Below are 26,873 nucleotides of genomic sequence, written 5' to 3' on the forward strand. Positions count from 1 at the left end.
TTGTGATGTTTGTGTTTGTAACGGATGAAGTAGGTTGGTGTGGATAGTAGATTAAGATGATGTTTTTTTTTTTGGTGTTTGAGGTGTGGGGAGAGTAGATTTGGGGGGTTTGATTGGATTGCTTTGCGTATGTGGATAGTCTATTGAAGTGATTAATGAAAAAAAATTTTTAGAATAGGAATGGGTAGTATAAAAAAAGTGAGTGAGTGTTTCTTTTAGGTCTGCGCGTTGATTTGGTCATGATCTAGGTAAGATCAATTTTATGTTTTTTAGGGGGATGTTTTCCTTCACGTCCGCGCTTTCACTATAAATTGAAACTCGCTGGGCAGTCTAGCTACCCTTGTTGATTGATCAACACCAGAATGAATAGCAGAATAAGCAAACTTCTTGAACTCCAGATACATCTGGAATATGTCAGGCGCCTGTTAAATGAACTGGCCGCGGAGGCTATAGTAGAAGAGGAAAGAATAAAGAAGGAAGAGGAGGAGAGAAGACAGAGGGAAGAGGAGGAAAAGAAAATAGGAGAGAGGATGTCGTACAATATTCCAGAGACAGAAGATTGGGGTGCTGAAGCGAATCATCCTCCCTCTGCGCTCCCAAGAAGAAAGGTGAAAGGAGACTGGGGAAGAAGATGCGTGTGTGGCGCCAGGCCAGGAAGGTGCCATCATTAGATAGGTGCATCTAGAGTTCAAAAACAAACAGCCCTTTTAAGGACTACCCAATACTCTAGAAAAGAAATAACCATCAATTTGCCAATGTGTGTAGGTAGAGTAGTGTGAATATAAACGCTCACTCCTTTTTTTAGTGTGAGGGTATGTGTTTGTGTGTTTGTGTTTGTAAGCACTCAAGTACGTGGGTGTGAATAGTAGATTATGGGTTTGTTTATTGTTTCTTAGCGTATGTGGATAGTATAGTTCGGGTTTTGTAACCTTTCATGTATGATTGTGTGGATAGTAGATTATGGATTTTGTTTTAATGATTTGCGTGTGTAAATAGTAGATGTGGTGTTTGTTGATTGCTGGTTCACGTATGTGGATAGTAGATTATATGACATGAGAAAGTAGGGAGATGTTTTCCTTCACGTCGGCGCGTTGTTTGGTCATGATCTAGGTAAGATCAATTTTATGTCTTAGGGGATGTTTTCAATTACGTCCGCGCTTTAAGTATAAAACTAACAGTGTTTGCCATTGGAGCCCATTCTACGGAATAAGCAAACAAGAAGATGCCAGCAGCTTCAGCTTTGTATAACAACCTTATGGGAAGTTGGTATTGGATGGTGGATGGATTGAATGTAGCAGAAAGGCTTGAACAGGAATGGAGGCATGCAGTGACAAAAGACTTCGTCTCAAGACAAGTAACCAGCCTCCACTTAGCCATCAATATTGTAAAAGAAATGATAGAGGATGAGGAGAAGAGAATCAGAGGTTTAATTAACCCACCGTATGTTAAAGTGGGTAAGTTGAAAGAAGCCATAGTTTATGTGACGAGTGTAAGGTGTTATTTAGAAGACATTCTAGAATGGACAGATTGGTCTTTTGTGAAGTGGGGCTTAGACAAACTTAAGAAAGCCGAAGAAGTAATGAGAAATGTGCTGACCGAAGAGGTCAAGAAGATCAAAGAAAAGTGGTCAAAGGAAAGAAAAGAAGAAGAAAATAGAAAGAAAAAGGAAGAACTAAAGAAACTAAACTCAACCTGGATGAAAATCCAAGAGAAATTCCGAGCCATGGGTCACCCGGACTGGATGCCGGAAACAGAAAAGAAAAAGAAGAAAGGAATGATGGAAAAAATAAGAGGATGGTGGAAGAAGTTAAGGAGATAGAAGAAGAAGAAGAAAAAACCCAAAGGCCCTTTTTAGGGCCACCCGTATTTCTCGAAAAGAGAATGACTTTCCATTGCCTACCCCTTTATAAAAAAAATTTTTAAAAAAAAAATCCCATGTTCAATTCCCCTTGTCCCTAAAGTAGTTTTTTTTCTAACATGTTCAATTCCCCTTTGTCCCTAGACAAACCCAAACTCTATTCCCATGTTCAATTCCCCTTGTCCCTAGACAGACCCAAACTCTATTCCCCATGTTCAATTGCCTTTGTCCCTAGAATCGATATTTTTTTTTCCATTGTTCGAATGCCTTTGTCGCTAAAATCAATATTTCCTTTTTATTCCTTTCTCCAATGTTAAATTTCCATTGTCGCTAATCTTACCCAGGGTGGTTAATGTTAAATTTCCATTGTCGCTAATCTTACCCAGGGGGTGTTTTTAATGCTAATTCCCATTGTCGCTAATCTCACCCCATTCACTACTTACAACATTCTGCCGTACAAATTAAAGAAAATCTAAATACACCAAATGATTTTAAAAAAGAAAATACTGTTTCTCCTATCAAATATTTCGTCGTTTTTTCTTGGACTACACGACATTCCATTCTAGTGAACTAGCTCGTTTTGATTTTAGATGTAAGACGTTAACGTTAGCGTTCTTATGTGCACTTGTATAATGCTCTAATATTAATAAAGTTTACAGGCAGAGGGCTACAGTGTCAAAATAGACTTAAGCGCCATACCAAATTCATCTTCCAGATTTAAAATGAATAACGGTACAGCACGGGGGCAGATGGAGAGCACGAGAAATTAAATATAGATTTATATCAATAAAGAGGATGTTTCGGCAAGGTGAAAATTATTTTATCTATTAGAATCGTAAGGGTGCTTGCATACGTCTTTATGAGTAAATACCATATTCGGTATAGTTTGACTTGGTTTACTATGTATTGCTTGTATATTTTCAACATATTCTGACAGGTTCAGACGTATTTATAATTACAAGCTGGAAAGAATTCAATAATTGAAAGACAATTTAGCAAATGACCAGCACCATGTAGAGATCTCGTTTACAGCCAACAGCGATGCTGCATCAACAGATGCAGCCGATACCTATTTATTTGACGTTCAGCCGATACCTCTTCATTTGACGTTCAGCCGATACCTCTTCATCTGACGTTCAGCTGCTACCTCTTTATTTGACGTTCAGCCGATACCTCTTCATTTGACGTTCAGCTGCTACCTCTTTATTTGACGTTCAGCCGATACCTCTTCATTTGACGTTCAGCGCCCACACAGATCTTTGGACATCAGAAGAAGTAGAAACGTACGTTAAAAATCGAAGCGAACAATAAAGCACAGAAATTTTCAACATTGATTTCAGTAATATTGATGTACATAAAACATTTTACAGTCCATCTTCTATTCAAAAGAATGATCATATTTTACGTGATGTTGTTAGGTATTCTTGTAACCATTTATTATTTTACTGATGCATGGACATTTTTTAATGTAAATATTCAATTTTTGATAATTACACACATATCACGACTTTTCTCCTTTGTTCAGGTCAGTTATGATTGAAACTGTTATGGTGAAGTGCCAGTTGATTCTGAAAATTGTAGTAGCCACATGATCCACTCCAGGAAAACGAAAGTTTAATATCTAGTGCTGGATATAACTATTAAGCGTGAGCTGAAAAATGGAACCATCAAATAGTGTTAAATGTGCATGGGAAGAATACACAATGCCATGTAATCGTGCGACAGACAGAAGCAGACTTTTTGCCAATAAGCAAAGCCCTGCAACCGATGTATTTTGTATGAACATGATTAATCTGTCTAAATACCGGGTCCATTCTATCAATATCTTAACAGTATATATGTGTTAAATTAGAATCCGTTTACTTACAATTAATCTTTGCTAAATCCAGAAGCATCGCTTTTATAGTATATGTTACACGAGAATGTTGATCATCTTCCAAGCCTACCTACTTATCTACAGACCTGTATGGATGCTTGGATCAAATGACAACACAACACAATGTGATGAAAGATGGAAGTTTGAAATGAATTAATATATACATTACAAATATATTCATTACAAATACAGTGATTCTTTCACGCTCTAAACATACGTTTCCTTCAGTTACTCTACCCAAACATTCACAAACAGGAAAACAAAAAATGATTCATATATTCAAATATACGACGGTAAGATTCATATAATCTCACGTAATGAAAGTGAGATTCACATAATCTCACGTAATGGAAGTGAGATTCAAATAATCTCATGTTATGAAAGTGAGATTCAAATAATCTCATGAAATGAAAATAAGATTCAAATAATCTCATGCAATCAAATGACCCTATTGCACTCAACTGAAACAACAATCAAATTGAAACAAAACATATGACTGTCATTTTGTACAGCCGTATGATTCATAAGTATTTGTAAAAACTTGCAAATATGTCAGCTGACAAACCACAAAGTTATCCCGAATTCTTGGGTTAGCTCACACTTGTATCGGCCACACACACCCTTCATGGATCCACCATGCGCACAAGTTTACAAATTAGCGGTTTCGTCTTTGTATGGCCTTGATAGCTACATCTTCGTCCATGTCCATAGACACACAGACGGACAGACACACGGCCTGATATACCCGCACACACATACGCACAGAGAGCACACAGTTCTCCTAAATTGGGTTGGCACACTTGTATTGGCCACGCCCATCCTTCATGGATCCACCATGCCCACATACATACGTATAGACATACGTACAGACAGGTACCGACGGGTACAGATAGCTAAAATAAAAACAAACTGGTCATAATAACAGGTACGGAATTAAAATCTATAGATAGATAATACTAAAATAGATACATGCTACTAAATTAAACCCCTAACATCAATTTGTAACATTTCAAAAGTTCACAACGTTTCAAATCCGCGTAGTAGTAAGGGCATCATTTTACGATACGTTAAAAACTGAATATGCTTCACATATCAAATAAAATACAAATATAACACTTACCCCTATGGCTGGAGAACAAAAATGGAGAACGTTCACTTCTTGACAAGATTCAACGACAAGTATGTCAGTTAGAAAACAAACTTGCCTTAAATCTACAGGAGAGTGAGTATTGGAAAGAGTAGACAATCCATGAAGACCGTGCTTTTAGTGGGTCTCGCCGCAAACGATCTACGCCGAGATACATGCTAGTTCAGTTGCTTACCTTAAAAAAAAAAAAAAAAAAACAATTCTACCCACACCCCACCCCCAGGTAACGTTGTACGCAGGTACGACGAAAATGATCAAATCGTTCTAAGGCGAAACGAAGTTTTTTCTTGCCTTATTCTGTGACGCACACATACATACATACATACATACATACATACATACATGCCACTAACAACCAGCTGGAGCTACTCGGAATGGCCAAAACTGGTATATTGATAGCACAATCAAAGTAGTAAAGAAGCCTTTTTATCAATTGCTATCAATACATGGATTTGTCAGATCCGGTGATGATATGAAACAGATACCGCTGTGTTTTTGCATCATGTCGGGAAAGAAGAAGAGACATTATGAAGATCTGTGTGTGTGTGTGTGTGTGTGTGTACTGAGATGAGAGAAGATTTTGAAAATTACTTTTGCAACATAAAGTGGCAAATAATTAACAGTATTTTAGCACAGAAAATAACTTTGCAATGTCTTTTGCCTAAATATATACGTCCAGATCTAAATACGGTTATGAGACAATTAGTAATTAATTAGTGTGTCTTTACCATGCGATTCTATAGCGGCAGGTATTCTTGTATTATTCATACATTATACTGGAAAACTTTGAAAACATACGAGCAAATAAAAGACACTAAATAATTATTATGTCCATGTATAGTTTTACTTTATTCCCACCATTTTCAGGTTTTTCAGTCAATCAAAGACCTATTGCCTGAAATGAATAGTCTTTTGTTGTTGACTTCGAAAGGAGTCTTTGGCAAAGGCTCAGGTCAGCTTTTGGAACACCGCAATTACATGGCTGTGCATTACATTTTGGACAGGCCCTTTGGAGAAAGGTTCAGGTATTGGGATAACAGGTATACAACTTTCAGTCCACTCCTTTGAGCTGCGATGTTAATATTCATTAGACTAGTTCCGATTTCTTTAGACTTTGAATACCTAGTTCAAAACAATTTTCGAAATGTTGAAAATCACTCCTATATCATACATTTTGGGAAGTTCAATATCTTGAGAAGTGAAATCTTAATTTCTTTAAGAAAATGTATAATTCTTTCCACTTCTAACGAGGCAAAAACGTCACCTCCGTTCATCATTAATTTTTTTAACGTTCATCACAAATAATTGTATTTTCTTTTCCAGTTTAGGGGGTCTATCAGAAACACAACAGTATGTATAAACTGCTGCGAAAGGTTTTCGCGCTCCCCTATTACAAGCAGGCGACATAACAAAGTCATTTGCAGAATTACAAAGAAGAGTTGATCCAGAGTCAGTGAGTGTACTGTCAAACCTAAGATATGTGAAAACAACTGGTTTCACAATGACATCTGGACTGTTGACTCCTGGTCAGTTTATGGGAGAAGCATCCGAACCAGTAATGATGTGGATGGGTGGCATAATCGTCTGAACTGGAGAGCGAGAAAAGGAAATTTGCCTTTTTATCTCCTCATAACTTTACTTTATAAGGAAGCCAGAGAAACTGGATCTTTAGTTCGTCTGTTGCAAGAAGGGAAGATAAGACGACATCAAAAGAAACAGACAACAAAAGTTCAGGATCCCTTTTCAAGTTATGTGAAAAGTATGGAAACCACCAAATCAGCACGAAAAACTTGCTTAAATGATGTGCCAGATTGTATGTCCCATGTTAGACATAGTGACAGTAAAGCCGGACTGCTTTCCAAGCTGGACATTTTTTTTTTATATCTTCACATACCTAGTATGTTTTCCATTAATGAGTATAGATATATCCGTCTTAGCACCAAGTGCATGCCATTTGTTTAAATAAACGATTATGCCTTTGAACTCTAGGACTCATTTTAAACAATAATTTCAGAACTGTAAATCAGACAAAACAGAAAACATGAACTCCTTTATTTCAAATGACCATCACCGAAATGTAAAATTACCAAGTTGCAAAAATTGTACTGCAGTAGATAATATCTATATTTGTATTTCATATTCGTATAGTGTAATTAATGTTTTACTTCAATAAATCTTGTGATTAGGATTATGTGTGATTAGGAATTTTAATGTAGCTTTTAACAATTTTTCAGTCATATCGCTACGATGTCTGGAGTGTGGCAGTTTATAGTGATGTGTAGCACTGGGGTATCATGCCGCAGGCATGTAGCATGATGTCCCACCAGTAACACCAGGTCGACCAGTCCTAACACTAACCTTTTAATGCTGAGCGCCAAGTGAGGCAGCTGTTAGCACCATTTTTGTAAGTCTTTGGTATGACTCGGCCGGTGTTTGAACCCACGACCTCCCTCTTCCGTAGTGGACGCTCTAACCACTAGGCCACCGGAGCGGTCAATCAATACATCTTGAAAATTTTAAATCGACTAGGGAACATATTCAGGTAAAAGAAATGCAATCCAAAAGATGCTTATGTGTTTAGCATGCAGACTTATCTTTAGTATTTTTTGCAGGCTTGTATGCTTCTTAGAGGTAAATGAATTTTTAAAAAATAAGAAAATCATAGATAGTTAATGTTTAGAAGTGTACTGTTGCACATCATAATTTGACAGTTCTACTCTGTCATGAGATATAATTTTGATTAGTGATGTGTGTTGATTTAAACATGCAAATACATGCTTAAATATTTCGAAAATAAATATCTGAAACCAGTTTTTATATCTATTTATTGTAAATTACAATTTTACATTCATCGCCCCTCATTCAGCTCGATGAGTGAAAGAAAAGTCACTCGAGCGTGTAAAAGATTGAGACGATGAACACTACATTGGGCATAACTAACATTAAAGTGTACATTTTCAAACTTGAAAATAATGCAATCTGGGGTTAAGTGTTTCCTATAGAGCAAAATTGTATACCTATATTCTGGTCACATTCATTTATTATTTTTTTTCAATTTTCCTTTCTTTTCCTTCAAATAATCGACACGGCATGCTTGTCGCATACTTTTGTGCAAAGAAACACGTGGTAATTGCCATCAATTATGTCCGTGTTTAGCTGATGTGCACAAGTGTTTAATCATTCCAATTTTATAGGTTTCGGGAAAGGAATAAATCTAACTATATACGATCTTGATATTGACTGTTAGAATTACAAAGCCCCCTTTTAACGCCATTTTACCATTATCGATCAAACAACTTTCACCATTATCGATCAATACATCGACAAAATATGACACAGTTTGTAAATATTGACAATAACCAATTTATTATCGCGACAATCAGCTTGTCGGATGAAAATGGCCGACATTAGCGATGTACGGAAGTGTCTAATTTACGCTCGCTGGTTGGGTAAACGAACAGCGTGATTGATATGTGGCGATAGGTCAGTTTCCTATAAAAGGTAAAAAATGGTTTTCATCAGTTTGAGTAAAAGCGTAAATTAAAGTACTGTAGCATAGAAAATAATGATGACTGTAAACGATGGATTAATTTTCTGATCAGTCTTATTACATAAATGAAAAAAAGGAGAAAATATTGTCTGATATAACGGCACGCTGAATGTGAATGTAAATGAAATGAAGGAGAGAGAGAGAGAGAGAGAGAGAGATGGTCTCATGGATATGAAATGAAATCTTAATGGTAAAGTAAAGTAAAATGAGGACAATGGTGTAATGCTGATGAATTTATATAAAAGTCCGATAGTTCTATTGATGTGGGGCGAAATGTCCTGGGCCAAAACGTCCATGTACTAGGTGGGGCGAAATGTCCTTTGAAGTGAGGAGAAATGTTCTGGGCCGAAACGTCCATTTTACAACGACAAATATATAAGAATCCGTGGTGACTCTAACAACGTCATTGAGAAATCTGTTGATCATCGATAATATCTTTGTTGATGAGTAGGAGAGCATTGATCTTAAATGAGTAAATTGAGGAGCATTGCCGTCGCAGTAGCTAATTATAGTGCCAATAATTATTCCACTTAGTGTTGTTGCATTTCTCCGTGACACCAATTTACCTTTCGCCGCTGTGTCCTTGATGACAAAATCTAATTCTGCTGTATGCATAATTAATCTTGTATAACGACGTGATAAACACTGAGTAAACGTACCAATAACTTTTCTGCATATTTCTTTGTCACCTTGATGTAACCAAACTTGTTTTTTGTTGTTTGTACGAAATTATCGCAGAGGTTGCCTTTAACGACGTTAAAATCTTGCTTGGTGTCTAACATATATCGTAATAACACTATTGGAGCCCAACCACGTTGATTTTTTGGGCAACAGTCGTTGAGATTGACATTGGTATCAAGTTTATTAAAAAATCTACCAAACCGAATTGATATAACTAATAAATACTCGCTGAAAACTTGAATCATTCAATCTCCGCAAATCCAGTAAGATCGATACTTGGTAATGGCCTGTTTATTGCAACTCGTGTCATTTCATGTGTTGGGTGCCCGAATCGCTAGAAATAACGATGACACTCGCCAAGTCCAAGAAAAGCCGTTGGATAAGCAGCGGCATTGTCGACATAAATCATACTGAATGTGTTATTTTTGTGTTTCAAAGACCGCCATGACCAAATTCGACACAAGAGTGTGATACATCATTGAGAAATTCTTTTGGAGTTGCACGCCATTTTTTAAAAAAAATTTTATGGGCTATAGGAGCAACATATGAAATAGTAAAACGGTTAACGAGTAAATCATCGTTGTCGCCGTCATATTTTACCTCAATCTGTTTCATAGCACGTTGGAGCGATTCCCTCCTATGAAGAACTGCAGATGGCAAAAGAAACTGATCAAATGATTCGTCGTCGAAGCTGTTTTTGCAAGTGTTTTCGACGCCGCCACTGTAAATATAACCAGACTGATATAGATTCGTTTTTACTTATGTTGTGAATTTTTGTCACAGTGTCCACGCAGGACAATTATGGTCTATAATGGTTATTGGAGCACCTCGGCTACGATAATTACCAGAGTCGTATAAAGTCTCATTGGTTGTTGTTTCTACAATTATTGGAATCTACAGTGTTTTTTTTTTTCTAAAATAACCAGATCATCTATCTTAGCTCCGTTCATAAGACAGTTTTCCCATTGTGATATTTTTTACATTCTTTATTCTGAAAGTCTATTTCCGCGTTTTGAGTTTACAAAATGTTCTCTGACAAGTTGACCTACACAATTTAGTAAGCATGATTTTTTTGGTACAAGAGCAACTATGCTTAGTTCACTTAAACAATAAATTGCGTAGACAACGCCTTTAGCAGGGTAAGCATTCTTGTAGTAGGTGTTGCCTATCCGGAATAATGTTCCTAGTTTGATAGTTTTGTCCAGGATGACTATTGGTGCTGATGTTGATTGCTTTACTGGATCCAGTTTATCACGTATGATCCATTGTAATCCTTCTGGTGTTTGTTGCTCAGCTATAGATTTTATCCTGAAAAAATACTTTTTGTTATCTGTTAGATTTTGTACTATTTTACGAGCAAAATTTTGATTCATTGTTGAATCTATAAATATTCCATCACCATCTATTTTAAACGTCGAGCAAACACAAACAGCACCATCGTTGTAAAACTCATTATTTGCTGTTTTTATTATTTCATGTAACTGTAGCTCAAGTGGTACATATTTGTTTTTTATCATCTTCCATTTGCTCAAAATCAAATCTTGATGTTGACGGCTCAAGCGCAGACAACCTTATAAACTCATCTTCTCTTGCTTCTAGTGATCTGATGTATTTTTTTTAATGAGATTTAAATCTGTTTTCAATTCTGGTAATGTGATTTCGTTCAAAGTGAGATCTTGTTATTGTTGCTGTAGTAATCTAGCTTCATCCCAACGTGGCATGCTATATGATAAGATTCCTTTAAATGAACTTTTTTAAAATTTAAACAATATAAATTATGTATAAATGTCTCAAAGAAAAAACTCTTATAACTGGTTGATGGCTGGATCATTAAAAAAATGTGAAAAGCCCTGCCATGGTGAGTCATGTGAAATTCATGCATGTTGTGTTCAATAAGGAAGTACAAGTCCCCAACCTTGTCTGGTATGTAGAATCCGAGTCAAGGGCAAAACTCAAATATGTGTAGCGTGTGGAGGAAACCATATTACTCATTGAAAAGATATTCCGAAATAACAAATGCTTCAGATGATGTAAAAATGAACAAAACAACAAGATTACATTGACCATTATATTAAAAACAGTAATATTGATCAAATTAGTGAGAAATCTGTTGAAGAAGTTAGTGATTAAGTTAACCATGACAGTGACAAATCCTTTGAACAAGACAGTGATTCAGTTCACCAAGACAGTGACTCAGTTGATCAAGGCAGTGACAAGTTTATTAAAAGAAAACTAAATAAAACAAACTATTTAGCACACAGGTTCCTATATGAGTGTTTCAATGATGTCATCAAGGACGGTCTGGTGATTGATCATATCAATTCTATCAGAACAGACAACCATATTGAAAATCTAGAAGCTGTCACGCAAAGCAAAAATAATAAACATGGAAAAACTGGAAAACATAAAAATCTACCAAGACAAGTTAAATTAATTAACCTAGATACAGGTGATATAATAAAATTTAATTTGATGTACTCAGCAAGAAAGTATTTTGATATTAATTTGAGATCAATTCAAAATGTTGCAGACAGTAAATATAACTCAGCTACATCAAAACGACTTATTCAAAAAATAAAAATATTGTTTATTATTTAGTGCACACATAACAATGCTAATTAAGCTGACAACACAAATTGTTTGTCACTCATATTGATGTCGTATTAACAAAAATATTCATAAAATTTATAACACATAAAAAAACATCATGATGCATCACATATAGTTTATGTTACTCTTTGTTGGCCATTCCAACAGTTCCATTTATCTTTTTAACATTATTTTTTTCACCCATGTCTGGTGCCCCTGAGGTCGGTTGACCCCCTCCTTTTGCTATTTGTTTTTAGGTAAGATTACAGTATGGTGGATCTGTCTTGTATAAATTTAGGTCATTCACAAAACAATTTTTGTTGTCTCTTGTTCATAAAAGCATCCGATTCCACAATGGAGGTTTTATTGATGGATAAAAAAAATTTGTTGGCCACCATTTTTGGGGGGTTGGTCTGCCCCTGGTGCTGCTCTGTATAACAATGGTATGTGTAATACAATTGCAATAAATAAGAATAAATGCTTTTATTAGGTCTTAAGATTTAACTATACTGCTATTCTTGCAGATAATTAAAGGATTCTCAGAAAACTATGAATTCTGTATATACTGCAGAGAACAGAGATTATAGGTGAATGTTAAAAAAGAAAAACCTGACAAACATAATGTTTGAGATCAAGGCAGTCTAGCTGTATCTCTTTCAACACATCACTGGGAATAGTGATTATTTTGTATATTTATGGTAATTTCTCAACACAGTGGTCCATTTTATTAGGCAGAAATGGGAATCGTTGAGCAAGCTAAAAAGAAAACATGACAGTATATACTGTACATTCCTTGAAGATTTATATGAAAATTAGGGCTGTTAAATTGTCTGAGGTAGACTTATTCCTAAGAAAGTGAATGAATAATTTATGGTTATTTATCATTCCTTTCTACTGACTGGCAGAAAGTAGATACACCGTAAATACAAATTTGACATTCTAGTGTTTCTAATGCCTCTAAAAACAGAACTGATCGGATATTTTAAAACAATCACTCATTTTGAGCCATTTATAACACGTATGCCACAGACGTATAGAATAATTTTAATAAAATTCGATACACAGTATATTTATAGGTTTCCAGTTTGAAATGATAATAAATAAAAAATTATGAATAAATTCTTAAATAATACACATATTGCCATTAGTGTCAATTGACATTTTATCCCATTTTGTCAGAATATCACTCGATCCTTCCCTTATCTATCAGCTATACAATTAATAATTTATAATTTTTTACTTAATCTGTAATGTCTAATTTTAGAATGGAGTTGGTAGTAAAGTTCAGTTCTGTTCATTCTGTTATAAGTGCTCTATTGTTCTGTATTTCAACTGCGTAAATGATTTAAGATTGTAAAGGATGCTATATTGTCAAGAGTTCAGTTTTACATGAGAGTGAGAGAAGAGAGACTAATCCATTGTACATTAAAGCTACTTGTGTGCTCATTCTTCTGTATTTTCACTCAGTATATTTGTATGTCAACATTGTATTTTAATACTATTAATTAGACTTGATAGTAAAAGTGCTTGTTCTATTTTCTCAGTATGTATCAGTTCTATAAGGCATGAATTGTATTTTCCACAAACATTTCTCTAAACATTTGCAATTTAACATATCTTAAAACTATAAGAAATGACCGGTTATGTTTGCTGATTCAGTATCGATATACTGTCTTGATGTTTTCTCTGAAACTGTCTTTCAAAGTTTATACCCCACCCCAACCACAAAGTTTATACTTTCATATATCTATTAATTTTGTCCGATGAACAAGAAGTAATTAGTACTGTCTTTAAGCTTCTCCCTGGACACCAGATTATTAGGGAATCAAATAAATTAACCAATAATAATATTTCTGTAGTGATTATTAATTAAGACTACAACAAAGTAGTCATTATAAATTCTCTTTCTCCTTTGTATGCATCAAGTTTATTAACAATCACAAACTTTATATCCTCAAGTGCGGAGGAATCTGGTTATAATACTTCACAAGAAAAAGGTTTCGTTTTGCAGAACTCTGTAAACTATTTGCATGGGTGCCAGCACATCGGGGCACTGGGGTGGGACACACACACACACAGAAAGAACACCCGTTATCAAATGCAAAATCAAAACTACCTGTAGTCAGTATGTTGTGGTTAATTATAGACTGGAGCCACCATCATTTAGTATCCAAAGTAATTTTATATGGAATCAAATGCCTTATTTCACCCATTTTGATCTTTTGAAATGTTTATTTAAAAAAAAAAAAAGGTTTACTGAGCTTTGGTACACTGAAACAATTACATTACTAAACTATTATAATTATGGCTTTATATTCTTGTGGATTCCTGAGTAAAACTTCAATATTTTTCGGGGAAAAAAGATGCATATTTTTTTCTCATGTTGTAAATTTAATCATTATAAATGTAATCTAATTGCACTTATAATGCATAGTCAAGGGTGAAAAATAATATAACTAAAATAAACTTTCATATGCTAACCTTGCGCATCAAGGAAGTGGTATTTAAATTTTGACCCCTTTGACAAGCATGAATGATACAAAACTTGTCCATTGTTAATCACTGTATTCTATTTTTTATGTCAAATTTCAGAGAAAGTCTGTATCTTTTTAGATTGTCATAAATTCTGCCTATAATAAAAGTTCATCCTTCTAAAACGAATTTTGAAAAATATTTTTGGATAACTGTTTTATTTGCAAACTATTTAATTGAAATATATGTAATACAACAACTCACATTTATTAAGAAGGCACCAGTAATCAATTATATTTTGTCATTCACAATGATTACTCAGCAAATGCTTTGCCAAAAATATTTTATAAAAGAAGTTAGGTAGTTTCATGCAGAACTGACCTTCTTGTAACTTATTAATGAGAGTTGATCTACTTATTTTCTCAGTAATGTTATTTCGCATAAACTTGTTAAACATTTTTCAATACTTTTTAGAACCCTTGATTTTATTTAGAACAATAATTTTCCATATATATTATTAAATTTTAGTGATTCCATTTTTCTAAAAAAAATTGTATTGCCCGTAATTTGTTTTGAAAATTCATTTCCACAATCTCCTCTGTATTCAGGGATATCTTAACTCCTAATAATGAGAAATTAGAAACCCAATCAAATCCTAAATTTGTACTTATCTTTATCTGGCAATTCTTTAATGACCCTATTTTTATTACTTTTGTTGACATTCACGTTTAATAATTTGAAACTTGACAGCTTGTCATGGTTATTACACAGAGAAAGCTAATACAGTATTGTACATCTTTTTATGCTGCTGCAATTCCAACTTCTGTTCGTGAAAGACAACCATAGAAGACAAATATTATTGCACATGTCTAGCATCAAACAAACTTAGGATCATGTGCCAATGCAGTAATAAAACTCTCAGATGAGTTTTTGTTGGCCAAACATTAGGACAAAACAGTAAAGAAGCAGCAAATACTGATTAACCTCTAAACCTTAAATGAAGCACACAAATAAAAGTTAGCTTTGAGCTTCTTAACTTCAGTGGCTCTTGAACCAGTCTGTAATTCAACATGAGCAGCTACATTACTCTCTGCTGTGTCAAGAGCATTAGTCTAATGCCACAAACACTAACTTAACACACATAGGCTCCAGCACATGTAGTCTAGAAGAAACATCACTTCTGATCAACACAGTGCCATTCTTTTTCAGTCTGTTACATGTTGCTCGTCAAATAGAATCACAGATGATTTGCTGGTTTTCACAAGGTCCTTTGGAACTATAACGGCCACTGATTTTATGGTAATATACAAGGATGAAGTTTCCTAATCACCTCTGCAAAAGTTACATCGTTCTCTAAATCATCATTCTTGTGCATGCTTCAAGTTGTATGACTGAGAATGCAAATAGCTTTCCAATTCCTTAGAGTCACAGTATGGCTACTATCAACCCCAAGTCAGCTGCAAAGAAAGATGCTGTCAGCAGAGTCAGCCTAACTGTGCAGAAGAAACTGCGCGAGATGCAGGACACATGGCTGATCCAAAAGGCTGAGGATATCCAGTCCTTTGCCGACAGACACGACATGAAGAATTTCTATAGTGCTCTTCGTGATGTCTATGGACCAGTAACATCAGGCACAGCCCCATTCTTGAGCTCTGATGGCAGCACTCTCATAACCGAGAAGATATTGGATCACTGGGCAAACACTTTGATGGTATCCTCAGCAGACCCTCTTCCATCAACGATGAAGCGATCAACCGTCTACCCCAGGTGGAGATGAGCAGACTCCATCCCAGCTGAGATCTACAAGTCTGGTGGGCCTAAGCTAGTGGAAAGACTAACAGAGATGTTCTGTAGGATGTGGAAGATGAAACGCATACCCCAGAAATTCAAAGATGCATCCAACATCTACATTTATAAATGCAAAGGCAATCGCCAATCCTGCAACAACCATGGAGGAATCTCTCTACTCTGCATTGCTGGCAAGGTCCTTCCCAGGCTACTGCTGAACAGACTCACAGAACACCTTGATCATGGCCTACTGACAAAAAGTCAGTGAGGCTTCAGAAAGGAGAGAGGCACCATCAACATGATCTTTGCTGCCAGGCAGTTGCAAGCAAAGTGTCTTGAACAAAATGTCCAGCTATACACCACCTTTGTGGACCTGACTAAGGTATTCAACACTGTCATCCGGGAAGGTGTTTGGAACATCATGGCCAAATCTGGATGTCCAGAAGTCTTCATTGAAATAGTGAGGCAGTTTCATGATGACATGCTTGCCAGAGTCCAGGACCAGAGTAACTAATCCGTACCCTTTGCAGTTACAAATGGTGTGATACAAGGATGTGTCTTAGCCCTCACTCTCTTCAGTCTCATGTTCTCCGCAATGTTGATGGATGCTTTTAAGGACAGCGATATGGGAGTAGGTCTCTGATACCGTCTGGATGGAAAGTCGTTCAACCTGAGGAGGCTTCAAGCCAAAATAAAAATCCAAGTTGAGAACATTCACAACCTCCTGTTTGTGGATGACTGTGCCCTCAACTCCAGCATGGAGGCAGGCATGCAACAGAGCATGGACCTTTTTTCCACAGCATGCAACCACTTCAGACTCACCATCTCTACCAGCAAGACTGAGGTTCTGCATCAGGCAGCTCCTGGAGAAGATTACCTGGAACCATCCATCGCTGTAAATGGCCAAAAGCTCAGAAATGTAGACAGGTTCACATACCTCAGCAGCATCCTCTCACAAGCAGTCCAGGTAGAAGATGAGGTCAACACCAGGATTACCAAAGCCAGTGTAGTATTTGGCAGACTCTGCTCTAATATCTGGGATAGGAGAGGCATCAAGCTTGCCACCAAACTCAAAGTCTATGCAGCGGATGTTCTCCCTACCCTCCTCTATGCTTGCAAGACCTGGACTGTGTATAGCTGCCATGTCAAAAAACTGCACCACTTCCATATGAGCTCTCTGAGAAAACTAGTGAAAATCAGATGGCAGGACAAGGTACTGAACACAGAGGTGATCACTTAGGCCAGAATGACAAGTATCTACACCATGCTGTGCAAGGCACAAGTCCAATGGGCTGGCCATGTTGTCCGCATGCCTGTAGAATGCCTACCAAAGAAGGTCTTCCATGGAGAGCTAGAGCAAGGCAAGAGATCTGACGGTGGTCAAAAAGAGGTACATGGACACCCTCAAGGCCTTGCTGAAGAACTTAGGCATTGATCCTGACAGCTAGGAGAGTGTTGCTGCTAATCAATCTGCTTGGCACAGTCAAGTCAATGCCAGTGCGGCAGCCATTGAGCAGAAAAGACTAGTGGATGCAGCTGAGAAACGTGGTATGCACAAATCCAGGAACAGCATTTCCGCAACTCCAAGGCAGCAACCTGTACATCCATGTCCCTACTGTAACAGACTTTTCTGGGCCTTGATCGGACTGATCAGCTATCTCTGGACCCACCCCCACCCCAGTGAATCGATGACATTAAACGGTTCTCATTGGCACCGATGGACAAACATCATCCATAGACATATGTAAATTCATTTTATCTCTCATTTTGTATAAATGATTCTCCTGTACCCGTTTTTAATCAACCTCATCTATTTTCACTGTGGAAAATACCATCTCCTCTGTAGATTAAATATCATCATAAATGAATGTCTATAAAGAGTTTAATTCCAACATTATATGCCATTTTACTGATTTTCTTTTGAATAAAGCACAGTAGTTTATTCACTGTTGCGTTGTTACCAAAAGTATCCTCACTAGAGGAGGATCCACTGACTGGGTTTACACTCCCACTGATATCATACTGTTAGGGCCAGCCATGACAACATTATGCTCCAAGTACAAGAACACAGGAATCTCTTTTATTTCTTCATATTTTTCACACAAAAATGTATGACCTCAAAAACATTTCACCCTCTTATTAGTTCCACAACTCTCACATCCCATTTTACTGCATAAAACTCCATAAGATGAAATGAAAATACTGAAGAAAAAAAAATCCTCTTAGCAAAGAAATACAGCGAATGGAGACTATCTTTGATCTTTTCATAATTCTGTAAACAAATATACCAATTTTGACATATAAAGTTTGAGATATAATATCTTTCATAGAAACCATTTGGATCCACATCATGAATGATTACCCCCCCCATCAATAAGTTTCACGTGTTTTCATCAGTACAAATGCTGTTTTTTTGTTGTTGTTGTAGTGAGGTTTAACGATATTTTTCAGCACACAATAGGCTATGCATGGCGGCCAGTATTAATGGTGGAGGAATAACCAAGGAAAACCCAGGAAAGAACCACCGACCCACGAAAAGCTACTGGCAAGCTTTCTCACATACCCACATTGGCTGAATGCGAGACTCAAACCAGCGCAAACAGAGGTGAGATGGCAGTGATCCGTAACGGAGAGCGCTTTAGACCACTCGGCCACTCGGGGCCCCCAGTACAAATGCACTGCACAGCCAGGGACCAGGAATGAGACCAGACTCAGTAGGAAAACACCTGGTCAGTGTGACATGGTGTCATAAATATCTCCATTTTGTAGAGTTTCCAGACCTTATTTCCACAAACAAATCATATAAAATAACATCAGCAGTTGGTTTACATCAAAAGCGGTGTAAATCTCTTACATAGTGATCTAGTATGTATGTATGTATGTATGTATGTATGTATGTATGTATGTATGTATGCATGCATGCATGCATGTAGGCATGTATTTATGTATGTATGTATTTATGTATGTATGCATGTATGTATGTATGTGTGTATGTATGTATGTATGCATGCATGCATGTATGTATGTATGTATGTATGTATGTATGTATGTATGTATGTATGTATGTACAGCGTATAATGGCACAACAGCAAATTCCTAAATGTTATGTTTACAAAATGCAATGGTAAAAATTGCAGATACCCAACTAAATGTAATTATGTAGTCCTACAAGATGAAAGATAAAGCTACTTTTGCCAGTGGTGAGTATTGCTCACCAAGATGAACCCACCCATTAAGTTGTCTGACTAAATACAAGTGTCAGAAAAACAACATAGTTATTGCAGCATGATAGGATGGTCAGTGACCTAGTTTTGCCAGACATGAGTAGTACTCTTGAAGATGAATACACCTGTAATGTTCGTGACTGTACATACCAAAAAATAAATAATGTGCCAGGTGTTCTGCTACAGAACAACTTTACAGAGGCATTTGTAGTTTGCAGATGATTCTAAATATGTGGTAACCACTGAACTGAGTAGTAGACTACAATCATGTCTAAAGAACAGAAAGATAGAAAGAAAGAAGTAAGAAAATATTAGTCTGTATAGTGTTTGATAAAACATCAAAACAATCATGACTATATTATATAATAATAAGTAATGAGTTTAGGTATTCCCAAAAAGGCATAATAGAAATGGCAAGGAAAGGTAAAATCATTAAATACAGGGTTAAATTCTTAATATAAACCACAATTTTTTAAAAAGTTTAAGACCTTTTAAGCTGGAACATCATCATAGGCTGCATCCAAGGACAAAATGGTTGCCTCCATTAGTCACCTCTCATGACATGCAAGAAATTCTACCTGGCCTGTTCTACACTGCCAAGCTCTTAGATGGGTAAGGAGAACTGATATGAACAGAATATTGAGAACAGGATTAATAGACGCTTCCCACAGGGACTCTGCCACTACTACTTTGAAACTAACTCAAAGCACCCTGAGAAAGTGATCAGCTAAGAGCAATAAGAAAGCAAAACAAATTACCTAATAATTATGAATGGAATTTGCCACATACCACTAAAGTGACTGTTTGTCACCTAACAGTCTGAAGCTCACTCCACAGGAAAAGACAGAGAGATTAGTGGAGAAAATGTATGGAAATAAAAATTAAGGGAGACTTTAAGAAAATAACAGAAATAAAAGTGTAAGCTTTGCTCTGCTAACCACTCAGCATTAATCATGGAAAAGGATGAGAACAAGAGGGAGGTTAAATGAGAAAAGTACAAGAAAGAAGAATGAAAAAGGGAATTAAATGATCGGGTAATAGATGACACAACATGATTTTTCAATGGTGTGACACTAAGTGAGAAATTCCTACACTATGAAGGGTTTTTAATCAACATAGAAACAAGTAAAAATAAATGTGTATTAAAATTAAATTTGAATGATATGAATTTACAAAGAATTAAAAATTTTTTAAAGAAAAACAATTTTATTTTGGTGTTTGAAATTCCATACTCTCTAGCCACAAAACAAGCATATCTTTCATTTAAAATTATCTGCATTTCTCTTATTTTGTGTCAATCATTTTCTATAAGGCCAACATGGTATAAAGTAATGGTGAGGGAGGGTAGGTATGATGTCTGTAAAACAAGCACTGGCCAAAAAAAGAGCTTGAAATTTAGTAATGGCAAATACTATCATGTACATAAACTGTCATTCATCAAATTTTTGTTATCTCTCTCAGTTAAGGCAATGCACAGATCACTATGAAAATTAGTCAGTATTAATAATCCACATGTTTCAATAGATGGACAAGTTTACAAACAGAAATAAGAATAGCAGAAAAGTTGAGCATTTACCTGAATTTCCATTTTTTTAAAAAACCAACACTAAAAAGATATATTTGATATTTAAAGTTGTAAAATTGCTGTATACACATACTGATTTTGTTTTTAATCAACAGTAACTAAACACTGGAGGTTCAAATTGGAACAAGGTGCAAAAGACAAATGCCCCAATAACTGGCTTTTTCTAAACTGACTTGACCGACTTAAATGGGTGAAATGTGATGTAAACTGACAGTGGCATAAAACTTAGCATTCCAATTTACTGCAGGAATCAAAAGATATGACAGTAGTAATCACAATCATATGTCACTAAAACTTCTTTCCAACAGTATGACAATTTTGAAAAGTTCATAGGTAATGAAAAAAAAAAAACATTCATACCAGCCAATCAATGCAATAATTTTAATTTTATGACAATTCCATTTGTACTGAAATAAGACCTGGATTATCACAGGCTGAATTGAGTTCACCATTACATACAAACTTAATGTTACGATATACAAATGGGTAATTTCAATAAAACAATATTTGATCATATACTCCTACTTTTTCATAACAAATATGTAAATTTATTTAAAAGTGCCAAACAAATTATTTTCAGCTACTAAAACAAACAATTCATGTGTTTTCTACATGTCCAATACAATAATTTTGTAAAATGTGAAGTTTCTGGATGTTATCAACGACTTTTGTGAATGTCTTGTTGTTGGACTGAAGCATGTTCTACAAATGAAACTGACAAATACTGATGTAAAGAAAAACCTTTGATTCATGTCACATCATATAGTGTGCATGTTCATGTAACTAGCATAAAGTAGATACATCAATTAGATATATCATGCATCAATATTCTGGTAAGCAACGAAGCAAATAGACTGCAAAGATATAAATACTAACACGATCTAAATAAAATATAAATAAAATATAAAATACCAACAAGACGAAACTGCATAAGTTACAAGTCACATGTTTACCACAAAGTGAGGCAAGTTAGACAAACAGTGTACCATGATATATTAATGGGTTAGGTGCTCTACCAATTAATGCAAAATTTCTTGGTAAAGAACTTTCTCATAGCAGCTTTTAAAAATTAAGATAATCTTTCTGTATTTCAATAGTGCACAACAAATTTTGTCCCTTGATAAAATTGGTATGAAATAATATTTGAAAATACCTGTTAGTGCAATACCTTAACATGACAGGCCTATTTGAAAAGAAAAGTGCTAAATACAGTTAAGCTACTCAAACACAATGGGTAAAGCAGTACATGCATTGAGAACTGAGTTATTTCATGTACTGGATAGACAGAACCTGATTACTTACTCAGCTGCTTTTGTATTATTCTAAAGCTTTAGAAATAACAGTTACATTAAATTATGCACTCACAATTGCACAACCAACCAAATAGTGTTATACATTAGTAAGAAAACAGATATCATTGTGATTAACATTACCTCAATGCAAACTTATATCTAGAACTTGATAATACACTTGCATACAGTGGATAAATAGAAAGAAAAAAAGATGCATTCCACCAACATAATTATTGCATGCTTTGAAATTTCAAAGACGGGCAATAAATGGAAAGTGTACAAATGTTAAATTCTGAATAAATACATCAGCTAAATAAACAAGCAAAGATACTCAAAATAACAAAATTAAAATTACTTTCAAATTGGGAAGTAATAATAGTCTTTACAACAGAAATACAGACTTGTAGAATTCCAAAATCTATTAAATTTGCACAAGTATTAGTAATATTTTATAATGTACTTTTTCATTAAAACAAGGTAAAGGTTAATTTGAACATCTGTATGCAATAAAATGTAAACTTAATAATAATGCTAACTTCCTACAGGTATCACAACTGGGAGGACAAGTCAAAGAAAACATTGGCAGTTGCCCTCATGTCTCCAACACTGCTGACCATGGGACTGCATATTTAGTGTAGTACACAATCATCATTCAATGTGGATGATAGTCTGCAAATAGATAGCACAAAACTGTGTGTTATTCTGACAGCAGAACACAATAAAGTGTCAAATAAAATTATCTTATCACATGGTTTCTAAATGTGCCTGAATCATATTTTCATGCCATCAGAAAGTCTTAGATTCTAAGCTGATTCATTAGTTTTCAGCTAAAGTTATCACACTTTGATGAATATACTTTATACACATATACTGTACATAACAGAAGGTCTCAAGGAAGATTGCCAGTAGTTTCTGTAAACTGAGTTACTTTCTCTAAATAAAGTTATTGTCTTTCTTGTTCTAATTATTATTACCAGAACCATCACACTGAAATACTTTTTTTTTTTTTTTTTTTTTTTTTTTTATTAACCCCGTAATAGGTTGACCAATGGGTCGGGGAACCATCCCAGGGTCACCTTACAATCAAACATTTCTGGTTATCAGATAATCTAGGGATAATAAATATAATCTACAGAGAAAGTAAAAAAGAAAAACACACACACACACACGCATATACACATGCATATGGCACAAAATCTAGGTGACATGGCTTTTGTGATATTACAGTATTTTGTTCCTGTTTACCCTCAAGTCAGAGACAAGTTAAATGTTCATTGTTGAGGTCCAATTTTGAAGAAATCGGTCCTCTTTTTTATTTACCTTAGCAGTGTAATTTTCAATGTTCTTATGCATTGTAACTATTTGCTTAAAAGCAAAAATAGAAGGATTTTTCATATTGAATCTGCAAGTATAAATATAATATTTTGCCAAAATAAGCAGAAAATTACCCAAACTGTCCAGTTGTTCACTTCCTAAAAATGTTTCTTTTTTGGACAGATGTACAATATTTGGGCAAAAAGGTGCAAAAACTTCAATAAAACAGTACCAAAACTGTGAAGTAATACTGCAGTCATAAAAGAGATGCTCAATACTTTCAGTTTCACTCTTACAGAAAGTACATTTGTTGTCATCAAATATGTTAATTCTTTTAAGAAAATCATTAGTAGCGATTATTCTATGGATTAATTTAAAGTTAAAAGTGATCAACTTGGTATCCTTGGTACAGCATTTTGCCCGGCTATATATATCAGACCATTCCTCACTACTTATATTTTTATTAAATACTTGCATCCAAGTTTCTTGCTTCGCAGTGTGTTGCCTTTTAGCTTCCTGTAAAAGATCTTTGTAAACAAACTTGAGTGAATCTTGTTTTCGCAAGTTCGTTATTTTATCCTCCTGCTTATCAAAATTATTATGTACTAGGTGGTTTTTTATGGCATCTTTCCATGCTTTAGGAATTCTGGATATTAAGGAGAAGTATTTCAAGAAATCATCGCTTCCAGTTTTTTGTTTTATTATCTCAAAAGGTATTAAATTACCGTGAACATCTACTAGATCATTCAGAATTTCAAAACCAGCTTCTGTCCAGGATTTGTATTGATAGATCATTTTAGGGGGGACAAAATTTAAAATACTCATGGATAGATACTCGTTAGGACTTTGCGGTTCTTCTTTCCATTTAGATACTGCCAAAATTACATCTCTCCAAAAACTGTTTTTAATGAACTTACAAAATTCTTCTAATTTCCTTCTCCCTAAATTCCAAATATCCTTTTTATTTCTGAGTATAGTTGTATTGACTAAGTTCTGCCATGTTCCATTTTCCTTTTCCAGCAATCTTTTAACCCATCTTATCTTAATATACCTAATGAATGAAAATATGTGTATCATATTTAGTCCTCCCTCGTTTTCTGGGGAAACTAGTATATCACATTTTATTCTCTCTACTTTTCCACCCCATACAAATTTAAATAACATGCGATTTAGTTCTGCTTCAGCTTTTGCTGATGGGTTAGGAAGTGCTGAAAAAAGATGTATGAATATGGGCAGCACACTGAAATGCTTTGTTCACACTTTTAAAACTATCAAAAAGTAACGCATATAAATTGACTCATGGCTTTTATTGATTTTTCATGCAAATCAAATTTTCTTTTAATTTAAATATTAAAATGTACTTGACTGCTATCACTGAATGTTTATCTTGTGAGTAAAATATCCAAACAGTAAACCAGGTTATTTTATTTTCATTCTAGCATTTGAAAATTTAGCAAATATTCATAAACATACATATTTCATTTAAAGCACATATTAAATCCATTAAATCTACATTTTTGAAGAGGTATTTTTTTTACATTAACACATATATAATATAATATAATATAATATAATATAATATAATATAATATAATATAATAATACTCCCATGTAACAGCTGATTACAAAGTTATTTAAAGTCACCATTACATTTTGTGTTCTTGAATGGTAAATTCAGTAAACTGGACAAAGGACAACAAAAGTGTCTTAATTATAGCTGCAATGATCAGAAAGGTTTTGCAAATTTATTGTCAGGTGATCTCATTATCATTCTGTGCAATTAATGTAAGTGAGTACTGATTAAACAAAGCATTAAACAGACAGTGATAATATGTTTAACTATAGTGGCATGAATCAATTCAGTGTTAGTACTTTGCAGGAACAAAAAAGTCATTCAATACTTTGATAGAAAACATTTATCTTTTCAAGCACAGAGAGAGACACAGAATTTTATTATGACTCTTTATTGTCATCCTCAAAATAGTCATAGCAAAATTTATTATCACAGGTTCATTGAATACCTAATAATCCTAGGTCCAGAGCAAAGTTTTGGGACATTATTAATATACTGGTACTGACTGATGTATGGAGAAAATTCATAAATGTTAAACATGGCCAATCATTTATTTTGATTTAAATGTATATAATATTAAGAATGTTGAGATCATTTTTTGTGTATGTGTGTGTATTTGTTGACAATGAAAATGTTCTTGTCTTAGACAACAAAGCAAGGACTTTCAGATTCTGTCTAGTTATTCATATCATCAAAACATAACAGTAATATTCAAATATATTATATAAAGGTGTATAGCATTCATGTACTCTGGGAGTGCAACAGTAATTCTGTTGGTAGAGCATCTGCCAAGCAATCAAAGGCAAAGGGTTGTAGGCTTGGTACCTGTCCAGACCAGCTCTGGATGACTGCCTTGGTATGTTCAGGGGAGAAGGAACTTAGCTCTCACTTCTTTGGGATGATAAAGCTAGTAAATCATTAAAAGTGTTGTCACCCACCCACTGACCCCAAACAAGAAAAACAAAAGATCATTAAAAAAATCATGTATACAGGTTTAGGATCTCTCTTGCTTTCTTTTACATGTATTAAACAATGAATTCTCACTAATATAGTATCCTTTAGAAAAAACTTAAATCAGTAGCATTATTAAAATACCAAAACAACAGAGCACTTATAACAGGGTAGAACTGCATTTTATTGCCAAATCAGGTCTAATAAGAGATATATGATTAAATACAAAGACAAATTATTAAAGCTGATGGTAACTACTGTACTACCCCTAGCATGATATTCCACACAAACAAAAGCATATACATATGTACACCTTCAAAGCACCTAACTCCAGTCTTATGCAATAAAGTTATCTTTGCAGTTTTCAAATACTGTCAAAATTTATTAGACCTAGCACTGTGATTGCAATTAAAAGATCCACTCTTTACTATCTCAGGTGCAGCCAGAGCTGGCCTAAAGCTGACTGGATCAATTTGGCCCAACTGGGCCATGTGCTCATAGGGGCTTCGTGCATTACTACTTTTTACAAATATATCTATAGAGAGAAAGCAATTTTAAAGTGATGAAAGAAAATTTAAATTCAATATCATATCAAACTTGTTTAAAAGTTTATTTCCAAATGCCATGCTCACAGGGACCCCGTGAGTAAACAGAAGCGGGGCCCAACAAAATGATCCAAATCAAGCATTGCATTTGCTAAGGCTGTTACTAGGTGCAGCTGTCTTTAGCAGCCTTAGTCCAATCATATCAAGTTCTGTGGCTTTGCAATAATTTTTTTTTACAAATACTTCAACACAAATTCAGACTTCAGGAATCTCAAACTTTATGCCATTGGAAAGTTCTTCATATTTACTGACTTAGGTAAAATGTGTCTTAAAAGTTTATTTCTAAGCATTTTTATGATAGAATTGTTACAACTCTATGGTCTTAAGCCAGGTAACAGAAAAGAATGAAAACCAACAATTGAATAACT

General features: G+C 34.9%; 2 protein-coding genes and 1 pseudogene across 4 annotated transcripts in view; 2 read left to right on the forward strand and 1 right to left on the reverse strand.

The window, feature by feature from the left end:
• The first annotated feature begins 5,231 nt into the window (after positions 1 to 5,231).
• Positions 5,232 to 6,683, forward strand: LOC149806240 (uncharacterized; annotated as a pseudogene).
• Positions 6,684 to 16,730: 10,047 nt separating this feature from the next.
• LOC149806241 (uncharacterized) lies at positions 16,731 to 17,201 on the forward strand. Its single transcript, XM_089935390.1, has one exon. It carries the CDS (start codon positions 16,731 to 16,733, stop codon positions 17,199 to 17,201), a length of 471 nt encoding a protein of 156 aa, XP_089791516.1.
• Positions 17,202 to 20,388: 3,187 nt separating this feature from the next.
• The window catches only part of LOC149806242 (uncharacterized), a 41,023-nt gene continuing 34,538 nt past the window's right edge, over positions 20,389 to 26,873 (reverse strand). For 2 of the 3 annotated variants that reach the window (XM_089951188.1, XM_089951189.1), the window contains exon 6: positions 20,389 to 22,731. In XM_089951188.1, coding sequence (XP_089807314.1) covers positions 22,715 to 22,731 — 17 coding nt within the window. In that variant the 3' untranslated portion in view covers positions 20,389 to 22,714. The remainder of the gene's footprint in view (positions 22,732 to 26,873) is intronic. The other variant, XM_089951187.1, reaches the window with a different exon arrangement.

Source organism: Sinohyriopsis cumingii, chromosome 2, assembly GCF_028554795.1.
Source record: "Sinohyriopsis cumingii isolate HCF-2022 chromosome 2, ASM2855479v2, whole genome shotgun sequence".
NCBI lineage: Eukaryota > Metazoa > Mollusca > Bivalvia > Unionida > Unionidae > Sinohyriopsis > Sinohyriopsis cumingii.